General features: G+C 38.2%; 1 protein-coding gene across 2 annotated transcripts in view; it reads left to right on the forward strand.

Moving 5' to 3' along the window:
* The window catches only part of UQCC1 (ubiquinol-cytochrome c reductase complex assembly factor 1), a 93,140-nt gene that overhangs the window by 39,088 nt on the left and 38,795 nt on the right, over window positions 1-15,257 (forward strand). For both annotated transcript variants that reach the window (XM_081149298.1, XM_081149299.1), the window contains one exon: window positions 10,641-10,749. In XM_081149298.1, the coding sequence (XP_081005424.1) occupies window positions 10,641-10,749 (109 nt within the window). The remainder of the gene's footprint in view (window positions 1-10,640; window positions 10,750-15,257) is intronic.

A 15,257-nucleotide genomic window follows, 5' to 3' on the forward strand; every position in this document is an offset into this window, starting at 1 on the left:
CCAACTCAAAGTCTTTTTAACCAGGACCCTTAGTAACAAATGCATTTTACTTTGTGACTCAGAATACACAGGTATCTGATACAATAGTTTTATAAAACATCCTTACAATGTCAGATAATCTTTGATATTTTCTCTTCCTTTTGAATTTATTTTAAACAAAAATTCAAGGTGTCACCCAATCAGTTGATTTACTGGGTTATAAACAAAACCGATCTTTGGCCTGCAACCTTCCTTTCCCTGTGCCAATTAACCTAATAATATTGAATATTAATTAATGCTTCTCAGTGCAAATTGGATCAGTTCACACACACACAGTCCTTAATATTCTCCATTGTTCTGAGGATAATGTATGTTTCTTAGCATGGCATTCCTATCCTATCAAATATGCTACTCCTTTACTAGTTTCCTCTGGTACCATTCTAAGTCCCACTACCACCACCACTCCTTCCTCTGCAAAACTATATAATGGAAATGTCAGGTCTTCTGCACAAAGGTTTCTTCTGCCTAGAAGGCCTTCTTCCTCTCTACCTGACAAACTCCTGTTTTTCATTCATTATGCAACTCAGATATCATCTCCTCTTTGAAGCCTTTCCTTCCCTCTAAAGGCAGTTAGTCCTCTTTTGTGTTCCGTTAGTATTTTAGATACCTCTATTATAGCACTCATCACATACATTTTTATATATTTTATTGTGTATGTATCAGTCTTCTTTGTGGATGATGAAATTATTACCTTTTAAGAAAGATATGTAAATGAGCTATTTCTTCTCCTTAGCCCCATCTCTTAACTCTTAGTTTTCATCAATAAATGTTTATAAAATAATTGATAGATCTGACTTGACTCCTGTGGCAATTGGAAGGGTCCTGGCGATGCCTATTGACCAGGCGAGAGTGGCAAATCTCTGCTTCTGCTTGAGTTTCTCTGGGCTGTGGGGTGTATATAGTTGGAATTTATGTTGGCATTATAAATGTTAATATATTTGTAGGGACTCCCCTATTAAAGTTTGTCGTGGAACACTAGTGCCTTCTAAATGCACAAATTAATTTAAGAAAATGCAATGGGACAAATAAAATTAAAATATGCCTATAATGGAGTGGAGAGGGAGTAAAATGCATTTTGTATTTTAAAAAATTATTTCAAAGTTGTTTATCATAAATATAAGTAGTAGGTCCTTTATATATATTACCTTTTATTTATTTACATATGTTATCTCACACATTCTTGTAACTACTTTATTTCTGTTTTACATATGAGGGATCAGAAACTTAGAGAAGTCAGAGAACTTGGCCAAAGGACTAGTTAGTACATGGTGGAGAGAAAATTTAAGTGTGGGTCTGGCTAGCTCAAAGTATTAAGTTGTTTTCCTCTTTGGTAATTAAAACTACCAAACTAGCTAGCTAAATAAATATTTATTAATGTAATAATATTTAATATTAATACTACTGAGTTAAGTACCTGCTTATTCTTAAACACAACTCCATAAAATTATAGCATTTATCTTGTAATTGGACCTACTGTATGCAGTAGATTTTTTCCTTGCCCTCACAGGACTTAGAGTTGGAAGAGAGACAATAAACAAATCACTAATAAAATACAACTGGGATAGGTGTCCTGAGAGGAAATTATGGGGCTCTGTGGGAGTAGAGGGGCACATAATTTAGTTGGGAAGTATGGGTCAATCAGGGAGGGCTTCACTGAAGAGATGTGTAGAAGTCATCACTGAATGATGACTAGAAGTTAGTAAGTCAGAGAGTAGATGAAAAACCATTCCAGGCAGAGGGACCTAGTAGTTTTCAATCTTTTTACCAGTGAAGTTTTTTTTCTTAAGTGAAATTGTATGTTCAGCCACAATGTATGAACAGATAAAAGAATTGCTACTTGGGTTAAAGAAGTGGGAATGATCTCACTTCAGGTCTTCACAACATGCCCACTGATAAAGGGACCCTTACATAGCTCGGTGGAAACTCAGAACGCAGTTTTAAAACTGTATATCTAGCCCTGGCCGGTGTGGCTCAGTGTTTGGGGCATCAGCCCGCACACCAAAGGGTTTCGGGTTCAATTCCGGTCAAGGGCATGTACCTGGGTTGCAGGTTTGATCCCTGGCCCCTGTTGGGATACATGCAGGAGACAACCAATTGATGTGTCTCTCATCAGTTTTTCTCTCTCTTTCTTTCTCTCTCCTCCTCTCTCTCCACCTCCCTCCCTCCCTTTCAACTCTGTCTCAAAATCAATGGAAAAAATGTCCTTGGGTGAGGATTAACAAAAAAACCCAAAACAAGACAAAAAACACACCCACAGATCTAGTCCAACCCCCCATTTTACAAGTGGGAAGACAATTCGAGAAATTTTAAAGGATTTGTCTCAGCCCTCTTCACCAGTAATGAAGGATCCAAGACTCAAATGCAAAGCTATGTGAACTGCTTCTTCTGCAGCACTCTGCTTCCTGCTGGAGTGTCCCTTTTGGTGGTCACAGGACAGTGGGGGTTGCTTCCTCTGAATAAGAAGAACACAGCACCTACCACCAACTATATAAAACTGTGTTTCTTGGCACTTACTGTCTGTGTCCTGGGCAAGGCAACAAGTAAACCTGAAAATAGTACAGGGTGATAAGTGCATTCAGCAGACATACAGATCTTATGGGAGCACAGGGGGAAGGGGGCTTCCTGGGGATGGTCAAGGAAAGCAGTTACATTGGCCTCTGGGGGCTAGAACCAGAGGACACCGGTTGTAAGGCATTATTAAGAGGGGGAAAAATAATTGTAAACTATTTTTAAAGATGTTCCAAGTGGGAAAGAAGGATGAGAGGATGATCACTAGAGGGAAAAACAGGATGGGGGTGCATTTTGTTATTTTTAATTTTAAGATGGGGAAGCACAGAAATGTTTTTATAAGCCTAGGGGAAGAAGCCTTTGGGAAAGAAGAGAAGTAAAGTGTGGAGGTGGGAAGGGGTTGGAAACCAGTCTCAGTCCAGCCAGAGAACTGCCCTGGCAAACACTCCCACCCTTTGCAAGAGGGCTCTTTAAAACCACTACTGCAGTTTTGATGTAGCTGTAGGGCTTTTGAACTCATGCTGGATTCCAGCAGCTCCAGACCTGCTATATATGGTGAGCCCTGGCCATGTGCACATCCTTTTTCTTCCTCCTGCAGCCAGAATCGCTCTGTCTACTCACACGTGAGCTTTTAGCACAAACCAAAGGCCTGTGCAGCATCATTTTACTAACACTGCTTAACCTATGAACACCGGTACCTGCTACCCTGGAGCTTGTTCTTTATAGTGGACTTGACAGGCAGGTCTCAGGCCAGGTGTAGCTCTTGGAGGAGGCTCACTGTCAGGTGAGATGGCTTCAGGAAGTGCCTCACCCCACTTGTCTGTTTGCCCACAGACTGTCCCTGTGTCCCCCGTGCTCCCCACATAAAGGTTAGGCTCCGTGGGGAGGGAGTTTAGGAAACCAGGTGGAGATAGCCATGTACACAGCCCCGGGAAAGGGTCAGCATGCCAGCTCACAAATAAATAACTCATTCATTAGCACATTGCTGAGGCTTGAGTGTGGCCATGTAGGCTCCGCTTTCTTGGCCTCAGGTGGTGGCAGAGTACAGGAAACAAGCTACGTGAAAGTCCCCTTTGGGATTCCTTCATAGCAGCCAGAGTAACAAGCCTCCCCGAGTGCCCACTAGTCGTTATTTAATTCAACTCAAATCTGCTCTGAGCAGCTTATAAACTACCATCAGGGAGAAACCAACGCCAAAACACAACTGGTATTGTCAGAGGCCCAAACAGAGCAAGTGAGACAGGATGCTCATAGCTGCCAGTACATGGCAGGAGGTCAGCATCAGGAATAACAAGAATTCTTTTCTCCCAGATTTAGGCAGAGAGGAGGAAAGCATGGCTAGGAAAGTCTTGTTCCTTTGAACTCTGCAGGCAGTGTTGTCTTCCCCCTTGTCTGATCCAGCAGGAAGAGGCTCTTGGAGCTGTGCTATCACAGAATGGGGAAAACAGCTAATGCTGACACTACACTGCACTGGGAGACACTGTGGTGTGGGGGAAAGAGGGAAGGGAAGCTCAGGCTTCATTCCAGCTCCTCCCTTTGCCACTGTGCAACCTTGCTACTTAACCTCCTCAGAGCATCAGTTTTGTCTTCTGTGAAATGGGACAGTTACACTAGATAGGTGGTTACCTAACAGAAAGACATAGTGAATGCAAATGTATCTTATAGTGACAAGTCTCATATTAATATTAATGAGTTATTAATATTATTAATAAGTTATTTGCCACAAGGCAGAATTTATATCTTAACCCTTTACGTTTTGAGTTTCCTGGTCAGCCTTTCTTCCCTTTTCTCGTCTCTATGCTTGCTTTTTAGAGATACTAGGGAGAAATTAGACAAGGGCTTGAACACTCTTTTTTTTCTTTATGTTGCTAGCTGGATTTTTTTGCTTTCCTTATATGTAAAAGAGATCGGTATTATTTATGAGCCACTGGAATCACTGAGACACAAGGATAGTGCTGTGAAGCTTAAAACCTTAATAATAAATTGTAGGTTTAAGAACATTATCAAACTTGAAAGGGCAACTGGAATTGTTCCTAAACAGAGCATACACAGATTGTCTATACTCAGAGTAGGTACTTAGTAAATACTTGATAAGTGAATGATTAAATTAAATATTTAATGCAAGAATTTTTTTTATTACTAGATTGTCTTTCTGTTTTTTAAACATTCAGTCTTTTATTATTTTTATATATTTCTTCCAGGTAATCAGTTTTCATTTTAAAATATTTTTGTCGTCTTAATCTAGATCGTCTCTTTAAAAAGATTTTTATAAATAGACTATTTTTAGAGCAGTTTTAGGTTCACAGCAAAACTGAGCAGACAATTGTCTTTTTTTAAAAAAAAAAAAGTATCTTTATTGATTTCAGAGAGAGGAAGGGAGAGGGAGAAACATCAATGATGAGGGAGTCATTGATCAGCTGCCTCCTGCATGCCCCCTGCTGGGGATCCAGCCCGCAACCCGGGCATGTGCCCTGACTGGGAATCCAACCGCCATCTTCTGGATCCTAGGTTGATGCTCAACTGCTGAGCCACGCCAGCCAGGCCAATTGTCTCCTTATAAAGTTTATTTTGCATTCTTAAGGGCAATTTTTATTATGTTTCAGCATGAAAGTCCTCCCTCCCTGCTTCTCTGTTCCTCTCAGAACAACTCTGGAATTATGAAATTGAATCAATAGGAAAATGTAATTTGACCTCTTGACATTTAATTAAGCGTTTGTTATGAGGAATGCATCCATGATGTGAATTGGAGTTGAGCTGTTCTGTTCTTTTATTTAAACCCAGTATTCTCAGTTGTGGAGTAGTTTACTTAATGACAAGTGTTGACTTTGTTTTACAGTGGATACCAGGATCATCAAATTGTTTTTTGTTTTTGTTTACAATTTTGAATTTGTTTCACTCCTTTTCTTTTCACTTTCTGACATACTTTAACATTTTCTGGATGATTCAGGAAGTTCTGGTAACTTTTACTGATTTTGACAGGCTGTCTTCTTTGAGTTGAATTGGGTAGGCTTACCCTCCCTGTGGTAATAGTACAACCTCAGTTGTACTATTTTTGGGGGTCTGTTTTAAATACATTTTTAGTTTCTCTTTTTCCTGTTAGGCTGCCAGGAGTTACTTTTTGTTGTTGTAGTTATGCTTGTCTCAAGTTAGCCAGTCTTTATTTTCCTTCCGATATACTATTTCTAATGTGATGCTAATTTTGAAACTTAAATTACTGCCCTTGTGAGGATTAAGTGAAAAATAGAGTGGATGGATTCTGGAGGTTTTCTTCTAGTCATTAAGGAAGCAGAGAAACAGTACTGGCATCAGATTATCAGGGTTCAGATCTCCTTTGACACTTACTAGGCTTGTAACTCTGGGCAAGTTACTTCTCTAAGACTCAGTTTCCTCATCTGTAAGATGGTGACAGGAAGAATACCAGCCTAACAGAGTTGTTATAAGGATTAAATGAAATATTGCTTCTAAATCATAGCACAGTGCCTGGCACATAGTTATTTTAGCTGTTAGTTGTAGCACTTGTTTACTTTGCTATTAAGGATTTTTTTCTTCCTATTTCTTAGTCATTTTTAGAATAGGAAAAATTGCCAGATAAGCTGAATTCAGCTTAGATCAGATGTTACCCTAACAATTGCCATATCAATTAGTGGAAATCTATTATCTCTGGCATCTAAAAAATGGTTTTACTGGAGTGACTGTGGTATTTGTGGTTGAAACAGAGTTGAGATTTCTTCACCTACATCTTTTTGTAGCAGATTAAGTATTTTCTCAACGTAAGAACAGTGTGTGTAGAATGACTATCACTATGAAAATGGGGGAAAAGGAGGCTATCATTTATGTAAAAAGAATACATATTCATGTAAGTTTGTGGATTATAGGATTCCTAAGGAACTATGATTGCCTTAGGGAGAGGAACAGGGTGGCTGGGGGATGTGGGTAGGAAGGAGACTTAGTTTTTATTACCATGTACAAGTATACCTATTCAAAACTGTAAAGAAAGAAAGGAGTAGACTGTGTTCACTGTAAGATCAGGTGGCCTAAGAATTGACCTTTGTCCGCTTGGTCTGGACATTCCAGGCAGCTGTCGATAAGATGTGGGCCCCGCCTTCTGCTGTGCTTTCTCCTTGAAGTGGGAAATACAAAAGTTCTTCCCTACAGGACTGCTTTCTGTCTTTATCTGTCTACCTACACAATTTGATTCACAAACTCAGGGAGAAAATTAGTTGAACTTTTAGTTAGCTGAATATGGTGCTGGTGAATGGACAGCCCTGTAGATTAGAATTGTATTTTACTGGTAGGACTCATGGGAATCTTCATTATATTTCCTGTTGTTGAGAACACTGATTCTTCGTTTTGATTTTATAACTTTAGTTATGTGTGATGAAATTTGCTATAGAGCTTTATATTTGAAAGTGTTTTGCATCAATTAAGTGTCTATTAAACTAATTAGGTACAGTGGTTTAGGAATAATTAGAATTTTCCCTCACCCAGCCGGGCGTGGCTCAGCGGTTGAGCATCGATCTAGGATCCAGGAGATTGGGGTTCAATTACCGGTTGGGGCACATGCCCGGGTTGCGGGCTAGGCAGCCAATCAATGACTCTCTCATCATTGATGTTTCTATCTCTCTCTCTCTCCCCCTCCTTTCCTCTCTCTGAAATCAATAAAGATATATTTTAAAAAAAAAGAAAAAAGAATTTGCCCTCCTTTTATTTAGCAGGCTTGAATCCATACTGTATTTTCTTAATTGTTAGTATCAGTAAAAATAGGTATATAGGTTATAACAAACTTTGCTGGTTGCATAGCTCTAAAAAGGCAGATGCACATGTTAGCTTATATTTCTGGATCAGACTATTCTGAATACCATAGTTCTATTCAAGTAAATATTCACTAACTTTGTCATTTTCCAACCCTGGTGACATTAATGTTTGATTTCAGGGCTGAGGCTGGAAAGAAAGGGTTAACGTCTCAGAGACTCATCTGCTATCAGTGCCAAGGTGCTAACGTTATTATACCCCTTCTTCAGTGGCTCCTCATTGTCTACTGGGTAAAGTCCAGACTTTTTTAGCGTGGCATTTCAAAGCCTTTTATGACCTGTCTGGCACACTTTTCTGTTTCCTATACCTGCCCTACTACAAAATCATTGTTCCCTTACATGTGTTGAGCTCTTCCATTGCCCTGCTCATGATGTTCCGTCTGCTGGAAATTCTCTTTATTTTTTGTCTCTACCTGTCCAGCCTCAGCTCATCTTTCCAAGCCCCAGTATAATGTTCCATGTTCCATGTTCCATGAAGCTTTCTCTGATCCCACTCAGCCAAAAGTAATCCTCTCAAACTCCATTGCACTTTGTACTTCTCTAGGAACCTCTTTTAGGGCTATTTGTATATATGGTGGATTTTGTCTCCCCTGGGAGACTAACTGGTCCTTGGAAGCTGGGCTTTTTTTAGCCATCATTCTAATAATCCCCACAGCCATATATATTCCCTCACACAGTAGGAAGTCAGTTTATGTTCATTGAGTTGATTGTTAGTGGACAGTCTTGAAAGTGTCTTCAATTTGCTTTATCTTTTCAACCCAGATAACCATTTGAGCCTACTGTTATCTGTAAGGGCTATGAAACAAACAGCTGTGAAACAAAAAACACTTCACCCATGTTGATATAGTTAGCAAGTTTATGGCCTGAGAAAATCTGTGCCTTTTAAACCTCAGAGGGCAGGTGTATTAACAAACTACAGAATTTTCAAATAAATGAAGAATTCCATTACCTCACTATTGCTGTTGATGAATTGGCCTCTGACGACACTCAAGCATCAAAACACACAGCTCTTTTCAGGTGAGAGGCTGACATGAGTGATTTGATTAACTTTAAGAAAAAATCTTATGAAAAGAACTGTTGAACTTACCCCAGTTTGTTTCTGCCTTGGAACATGCCCTATATCATATAAAGTGGCCAAATCTTTTTCCATGACCTGTTTTTATTGTCACAAAGTGTTATTTCTTAGGCACAAACTGGGTTCAGAGGCTACAAATTTAGAATCACAGCATCAGCAAATCCCAGGGTTGGAAGGGACATTAAAGATCAGATTGTCAGCTGAGTTCCCACCAAACATTTATTCAGCCTCCAGAAATGGGCAGTTCTCTACTTTTTGAGGTTATCCATTCCATCATTTGAATATTCAGAAGCTCCCCTGTTAGAAAGTTTTGTTTTCAGTATTCAGTGCTGAGTAATTCTTCTCTTTCTATGGCCCTCCCATTGGTTCTGATTCTAACTCTTGGACAGTGTAATCAGTATTCTACAATATTTAAGGCAACTTTCCTGTTTTTCTCCAGGTTAAATATCTTCTGATCTTTCATCTCTTCCTTTTGTCCTTTAAAAATATAATGTTCAAAACTATGGACAGTATTCCAAGTAGAATCGGATCTGTGCGGAGTAGGAAATCACACTTTATACATTGAAGATACTCTATTTCCATTACTGTATCTAAAATCACATTGATTTGGGGGTCAACCTCATCATCCTCTTGATCCCTTAAAAGATATACTGTTACTTATGCCTGTAAGACTTTTTCACACATAGGTAGGCATGACTCACCTCTCCTGTGGCTCTACAGTTGTTCTTTTAAGTTGAAATACAGGACTTTAGATTTATTCCTGTTCGGGTTCATTCTGTTAGATTCAGCCTGTTGAAATATCTTGTTGAAGTATTTTTGGTTCATGGTTGGGTCATCCAGCATATTTGTCTTCTTGCCCAGCTTCTTGTCATCTGCAAATTTGATAAGTATGTTTTCTTTTCTCCCATCTTAGTTACTAAAAGAGATGTTGAGGCAGGCCAGGTTGGAATCATTCCATTGTACCATGCTATTGTTAGTAGATTTTTAATGGGCAGGATTGTTTATGGAGATAGAATTGTCAATTTAGACTGAATATTCCATAATTATAGCAGGAATTGTCTTTTAGAGGAATAGTCCTGTTGTAGCTACTTAGTAACTAATGAGAGATAATAAATAGAAATAAGTTTACTCATGAGAATGAGATTAGGAACTGACTTGGAAAAGTTGATGACCCTGTTTATATTCTTATATATAATTAAATATAATATTGTATTTATTAATTAATAAAATATAATTCTTATATTTTTATGTAAGGTCTTAAGCAGAGAGAGCCCTCTGGATGGATTAAAGGCAATGTGGTATAGGGGAAAGAGCCCTGCACTTTGCCCTGAGTTTATCCATTTATTCCTTCAGCAAATATATATCGAGTACCTACTATACTTAAGCCCTGGAAATACAATGATAATTAAAAAACCAGATTTGATCTTTGCCTTCAGTGAAGCTTACATTCTAACGGGGGGAAAATTTGATAATTACACAGATGAAATCATAATATTTTCTGTGATTTATATTCTGGGCAAGTGCTGTCCAACAGAAATAAAATGCAAGCCACATATTTAATTTAAAAGTTCCTAATAGCTCCATTTAAAAAAATGAACTTAATTTTAACAGTAGGTTTATTTAACTCAATATATCTGAAGTAACATTTCAACATGTAAGCAATGTAAAATTTTTGAGATATTTATATTCTTTTTCTTGAACTAAATATTGAAACCTTAAATTTATAACCATATCTCAGTTTGAATTAACCGCTTTTAAAGTGCTCAAATAGCCACATGTAGCTAGTGGTTTCCATATTGGACAGCACAGTGTTTTACCCACCTTACAGACTACTCTGTGGTTGGGCAAATTACTTGCCTTCTGTAGGACACCGGTTTTCATCAGTAAAATGAAGGAATCAGGCTGACACATCTACAACTAAAAGTGGTTCCTTCCATGCCTGAGGGAACCTTCTGAGTTGCTCTGAATAATCTATATTTTGATCTGGGTGGTGCTTACATGGGTGTATATAATATGTAAAAATTAAGTTGTACACTTGAAGGTTTATGTACTTTATGGTATCTGTTATACCTCAGTAAGTTTTTAAAAACTTCAGTTTTTTTATTCTGCACTCTGCTGAAATCACTCAGATGAGCTGACCTTCAGTGGAAATGTGTGATGTGAAAAATGGAAACAGTCAGTGACTCTTTATGTCTTCTTCCCACCAGGATGTGTCTCGTCCGAATGAAGCAGGAAGGCCGGACTGGGAAGTACATGTGTCGTGTCATAGTTCATTTTATGTGGGAGGATGTTGAGCAGCGTGGCAGAGTCATGGGGGTAAGTGAGTGCTATCAGATTCTGGTCCTGGAAAACTCCAGTGAGGGACTGAGTTGAAGTTTTATCTATTCTAGAATGGCCTTGCTTTTATTTTATTTTCAATTACAGTTTACATTCAATATTATTTTGTGTTAGTTTCAGATGTACAATGCAGTGGTAGATAATCATACACTCTACAAAGTGGTCTCCCCGATATTTCAAGTACCCACCTGACACCATACATAGTTATTACAGTATTCTTGGCTATATTTCCTGTGCTGTGCTTTACATCCCCATGATTATTTTGTAACTACCAATTTGTGCTTCTTAATTCCTTCACCATTTTTATCTGTCCCCTCAACCCCTTCCCCTCTGGCAACCATCAGTCTGTTCCCTGTATCTATAAGTATATTTCTATTTTGTATGTTTGTTTATTTTGTTCTTTAGATTCCACATATAAGTGAAATCCTATGGTATTTGTCTTTCTCTGTCTGACTTACTTCACTTAGCATGATACTCTGTAGGTCCATCCATGTTGTCGAAAATGGTAAGATTTCATTTTTTTAAAATTTTTGGTTAATCCTCACTCAAGGATATTTTTTTCATTGACTTTTTTTTTTTTTTTTAGAGAGAGAGTGGCAGGGAGGGTGAGAAACAGAGAGAGAGAAACATCAATGTGAGAGAGACACATTGATTGGTTGCTTCCCGCACGCACCCCGGCCAGAGCCAGGGATCGAGCCTGCAACCAAGGTATGTGCCCTTGACCTGAATCTAACACAGGACCCTTCAGTCCACAGGTTGACTCTCTAACCACTAAGCCAAACTGGCTAGGGCAGATTTCATTCTTTTTTATGGCTGAGTAACATCCCTTTTTACATATTTACCACAGCTTTTTTCTCCACTCGTCTATTTTTGGGCACTTGGGTTGCTTCCATATCTTGACTATTGTAAATAATGCTACAATGCATATATTCTTGCAAATTAGTGTTTTGGGTTTCTTCGGATATATACCCAGAAGTGGAATTTCTGGATCATAAAGCAGTTCCATTTTTAATTTTTTGAGAAACCTCCACACTGTTTTCCACAGTAGCTGCACCAGTCTGCATTCCCACTAGTAGTGCACAAGGGTTCCCTTTTCTCCACACCCTCGCCAGCACTTTTTGTTTGTTGATTTATTTGGTTAATACTCACCCAAGGATATTTTTTCCATTGATTTATAGAGAGAGTGGAGGGGAGGGAGAGAGAGAGAGAAACATCAATGTGAAAGAGACACATCGATTGGTTGCCCTCCCATACGTGTCCTGACCGGGGCCAGAAATGGAACCCGAGACCCTTCGGTCCGAGGGCTGATGCTCTAACCACTGAGCAAACCAGTCAGGGCTGTTTGCTAATTTAGTGATGGTAGCCATTCTGACAGATGTGAGGCACTATCTCATTGTGGTTTTAATTTGCATGGATTAATTTGGTTTCTTTCATTACAGAGCAAAGCTCTCCCTGTAGATTGAGAGGTAAATAGATTTTATAAGTGTATTATAAAAGTCATACATGTTCATTGAATAACATGATTAATGACATTGTACATCTTTTCATATATCTTTTGGCCATCTGTATGTCCTCTTTGGAGAAGTATCTATTCAGGTCCTCTGCCCACTTTTTAATCAGATTGTTTGTTTTTTTGGTGTTGAATTGTATGAGTTCTTTCTAAATTTTGTGTATTAACCCCTTATTGGATGTATCATTGGCAAATATCTTCTCCTATTCAGTGGGTTGTCTTTTCATTTTGTTGATGGTTTCCTTTGCTGAGCAAAAACTTTTTAGTTTGATATAGTACCATTTGTTTATTTTTTCTTTTGTTTCCCTCGCCTGAGGAGATATGCTAGCAAAAATATTGCTAAGATAAATGTCAGAGATTTTACTGCCTAAATTTTCTTCTAGGAGTTTTGTGGTTTCAAGTCTTTAATCCATTTTGAGTTTATAGAATGGCCTTGCTTTTAGAGTTCTGTAAAATGCTGACTAATGTCAAGTAGTAATGCAGCTAGTCATTTCTGCCTCTATGGACACTGATATTCCATACATACTTTATATGTTTGCACACATTATCATGTTTTGTCAGTGTAAGGACATCCTGTGTGTGGAGATGGGATTATTAAACCCAAATCATGGTGATAGGAGGGATGGATTTGGTGAATGGAAGAAATCAAATAATAACCCAGTTTAAGGACGCTATGCTTTTGACACCCATTCAGTGTTTGAGCCAGTTCTCCTCTAATTTAGTTTAGATGAAAAGACCCTGGCAATGGGCCTGCACTGTTCTCAGGAACTGAAAAATAAGCTCCTTGAGTGCCAACAACCTAGGATACTTTGGCAAGGTACTACTGAAAATGTACTTAAGTATATTTAATAATTAAGCTGAGAAAGGAGAATATATAATATATATATAACATAGAATGATGACAATAGAAAAATGAAACCAAAACATTAGAATACAGTTGCTTATATAAATAATACTCTCCTCCTTTGTGTATTTTGTGTACTTTATGTGCCTAGATCATATTTTAGTAGATTGTAGTTCCTTGTTTTTTCCCATGTTGTTGCCTTCCAGTTTAGGAGCATCTTAAGCAGAACTATCAGATGGGGTCACAAAATGGGTTAATTTGGTTTCGTTTATTACAGAGCAAAGCTCTCCGTGTAGATTGAGAGGTAAATGGTATGTATTCTAAAAGTGATACACAGAATAAAAACCAAACAGTAAAAAGCATTTAATGTAAAAAACAAGTGTCTTTTCCCCAGTCCAACTTCCCAGAAGTAATCATTGTTAAGAATTGATGTGTATCTTTCTAGTTGTTTTCTATACAAATACAATGTATAACTGTGTATTCTTTTAACATAACTCAAGTGGGCTTATACTACATACACTGTTTTGCATCTTGGCTTTTTTTTACTTAATATATATTAGATATGTTTTAACTTTATAATTGTTTTCAAAATTCAGAATGTTTTAACTAAGACTAAAATCCCTTTAATCATCAATCTCAATCCTGGTCAGTTACCTCCTTTCAAGGAGTAATCACTGTTTCTAATTTGATACATATCTTTTAAGACTTTTTCCTGTGTTATCTATAGAAAATTTGTAGTATTGGTTTTCTGTGTATATACTTTATTATGTATGATATCATTCTCTATGTACTATATGCAACGTTTTTTCACTCAATATTACATCTTGTAGACCTTTCCATGCTGCATGGGAGTTAAGTGGGCCATCTTCACCCATGTTTTACTTTTATTTATTGTAATTATTTTCATATACTCCTATGTTATTGCCTAATGGTTTCCTCTGCTTATTATGTGTGTAAAATTGTAGTCTTTGAGACTAAACTTGTGGAAATGATGGTTGCCTACTGAGAGTCTGAGTTGAGGATATTTTAAAATTCTCCTGCATTTACAGTAATAGGCACAGTGGATCGCTTCTGAGCCTTTTGGCTTAGCCTTTTGGCTAAGTGTTGGAAGCACAGTGGGATGGATTTGCCTTTAGAATACTTCCTTGACGTTTATATGCCTTTCTCTGGGATAACAGACCATTGGCATTTCTATTCATTCTAAGAAGATGGTAGCATATGTCATAGTTCTAGCTGCTGCTATCACCATCACCATCATGATGTTTGGAGTCAGTATTCCGCTGTCTTTTCGGTAGTGCTCTTTTGGTTCCTTTTTCATTTTTCTCCCTGTCATGCCTTTCTACTCTCTGAGCTTCCCGGAGTGGGGTCAGCAGCCTCTAAGGTATTCATCCAGTGAGTGTTCCACACGTCCTTATGTACTTCTGTCCATCTCCGTGGCAGCACACAGTGGACACAGACTAGTGCTGGCAGTCTCAAAGCATCCCCATTTGATGATGACCAGTGATATCCCCTGGCCAGCTGAAGCCTAGGATGACTGCCATGCAGTTACCAGTAGCTCTTCTATTAGTTAGCCTGTTTTTTTATCACTGTTGACTAAACTCTGCTGGAAGCTGGACCACTAGAGCCATGTGGGCCACAGTTTGTCCCTTCCCCTAATAGCTTAATGAGCCATAGATTACTTACTCTGAACCACAGAAATCTTTTAGTTGCTTCTTTTCCATGAATTTCCTTTTAGACCTCCATATATATCTACATCACAGTATTCAACACTTTGAGCCGTCTCCTGTGTTACTTTATAGTGTCCCTTATTTGACTGTATGCTTTATAGAGGCAGGAGACTTGTCTTATCCCTTATCTGCAGTTTTTTGCTTACATAGTTAACATTGGATGAGTGAATTGAATTTCAGCCTCTGAAGTTCTGTTTTAAAGCAGAGAAATCACACTTGGTTTATTAGTCTCTGGTCCAGGTATACATCCATGTAGTCTTGTGTGAAGTAGTCTTTCCTTCTTTTTTCCCCTTTTGTTTTATTCAGCCATTTTTTTCTATCTGAATTGTTCTAGGTATGATGCTGCCTATAGCGAAGTGTGTTAGATCAGTGTTTCTCCAACTTTAATGTACCTACACTTCACCTG

This window comes from Miniopterus schreibersii (assembly GCF_964146895.1).
Source record: "Miniopterus schreibersii genome assembly, chromosome: 10".
NCBI classification, from domain to species: Eukaryota; Metazoa; Chordata; class Mammalia; order Chiroptera; family Miniopteridae; genus Miniopterus; species Miniopterus schreibersii.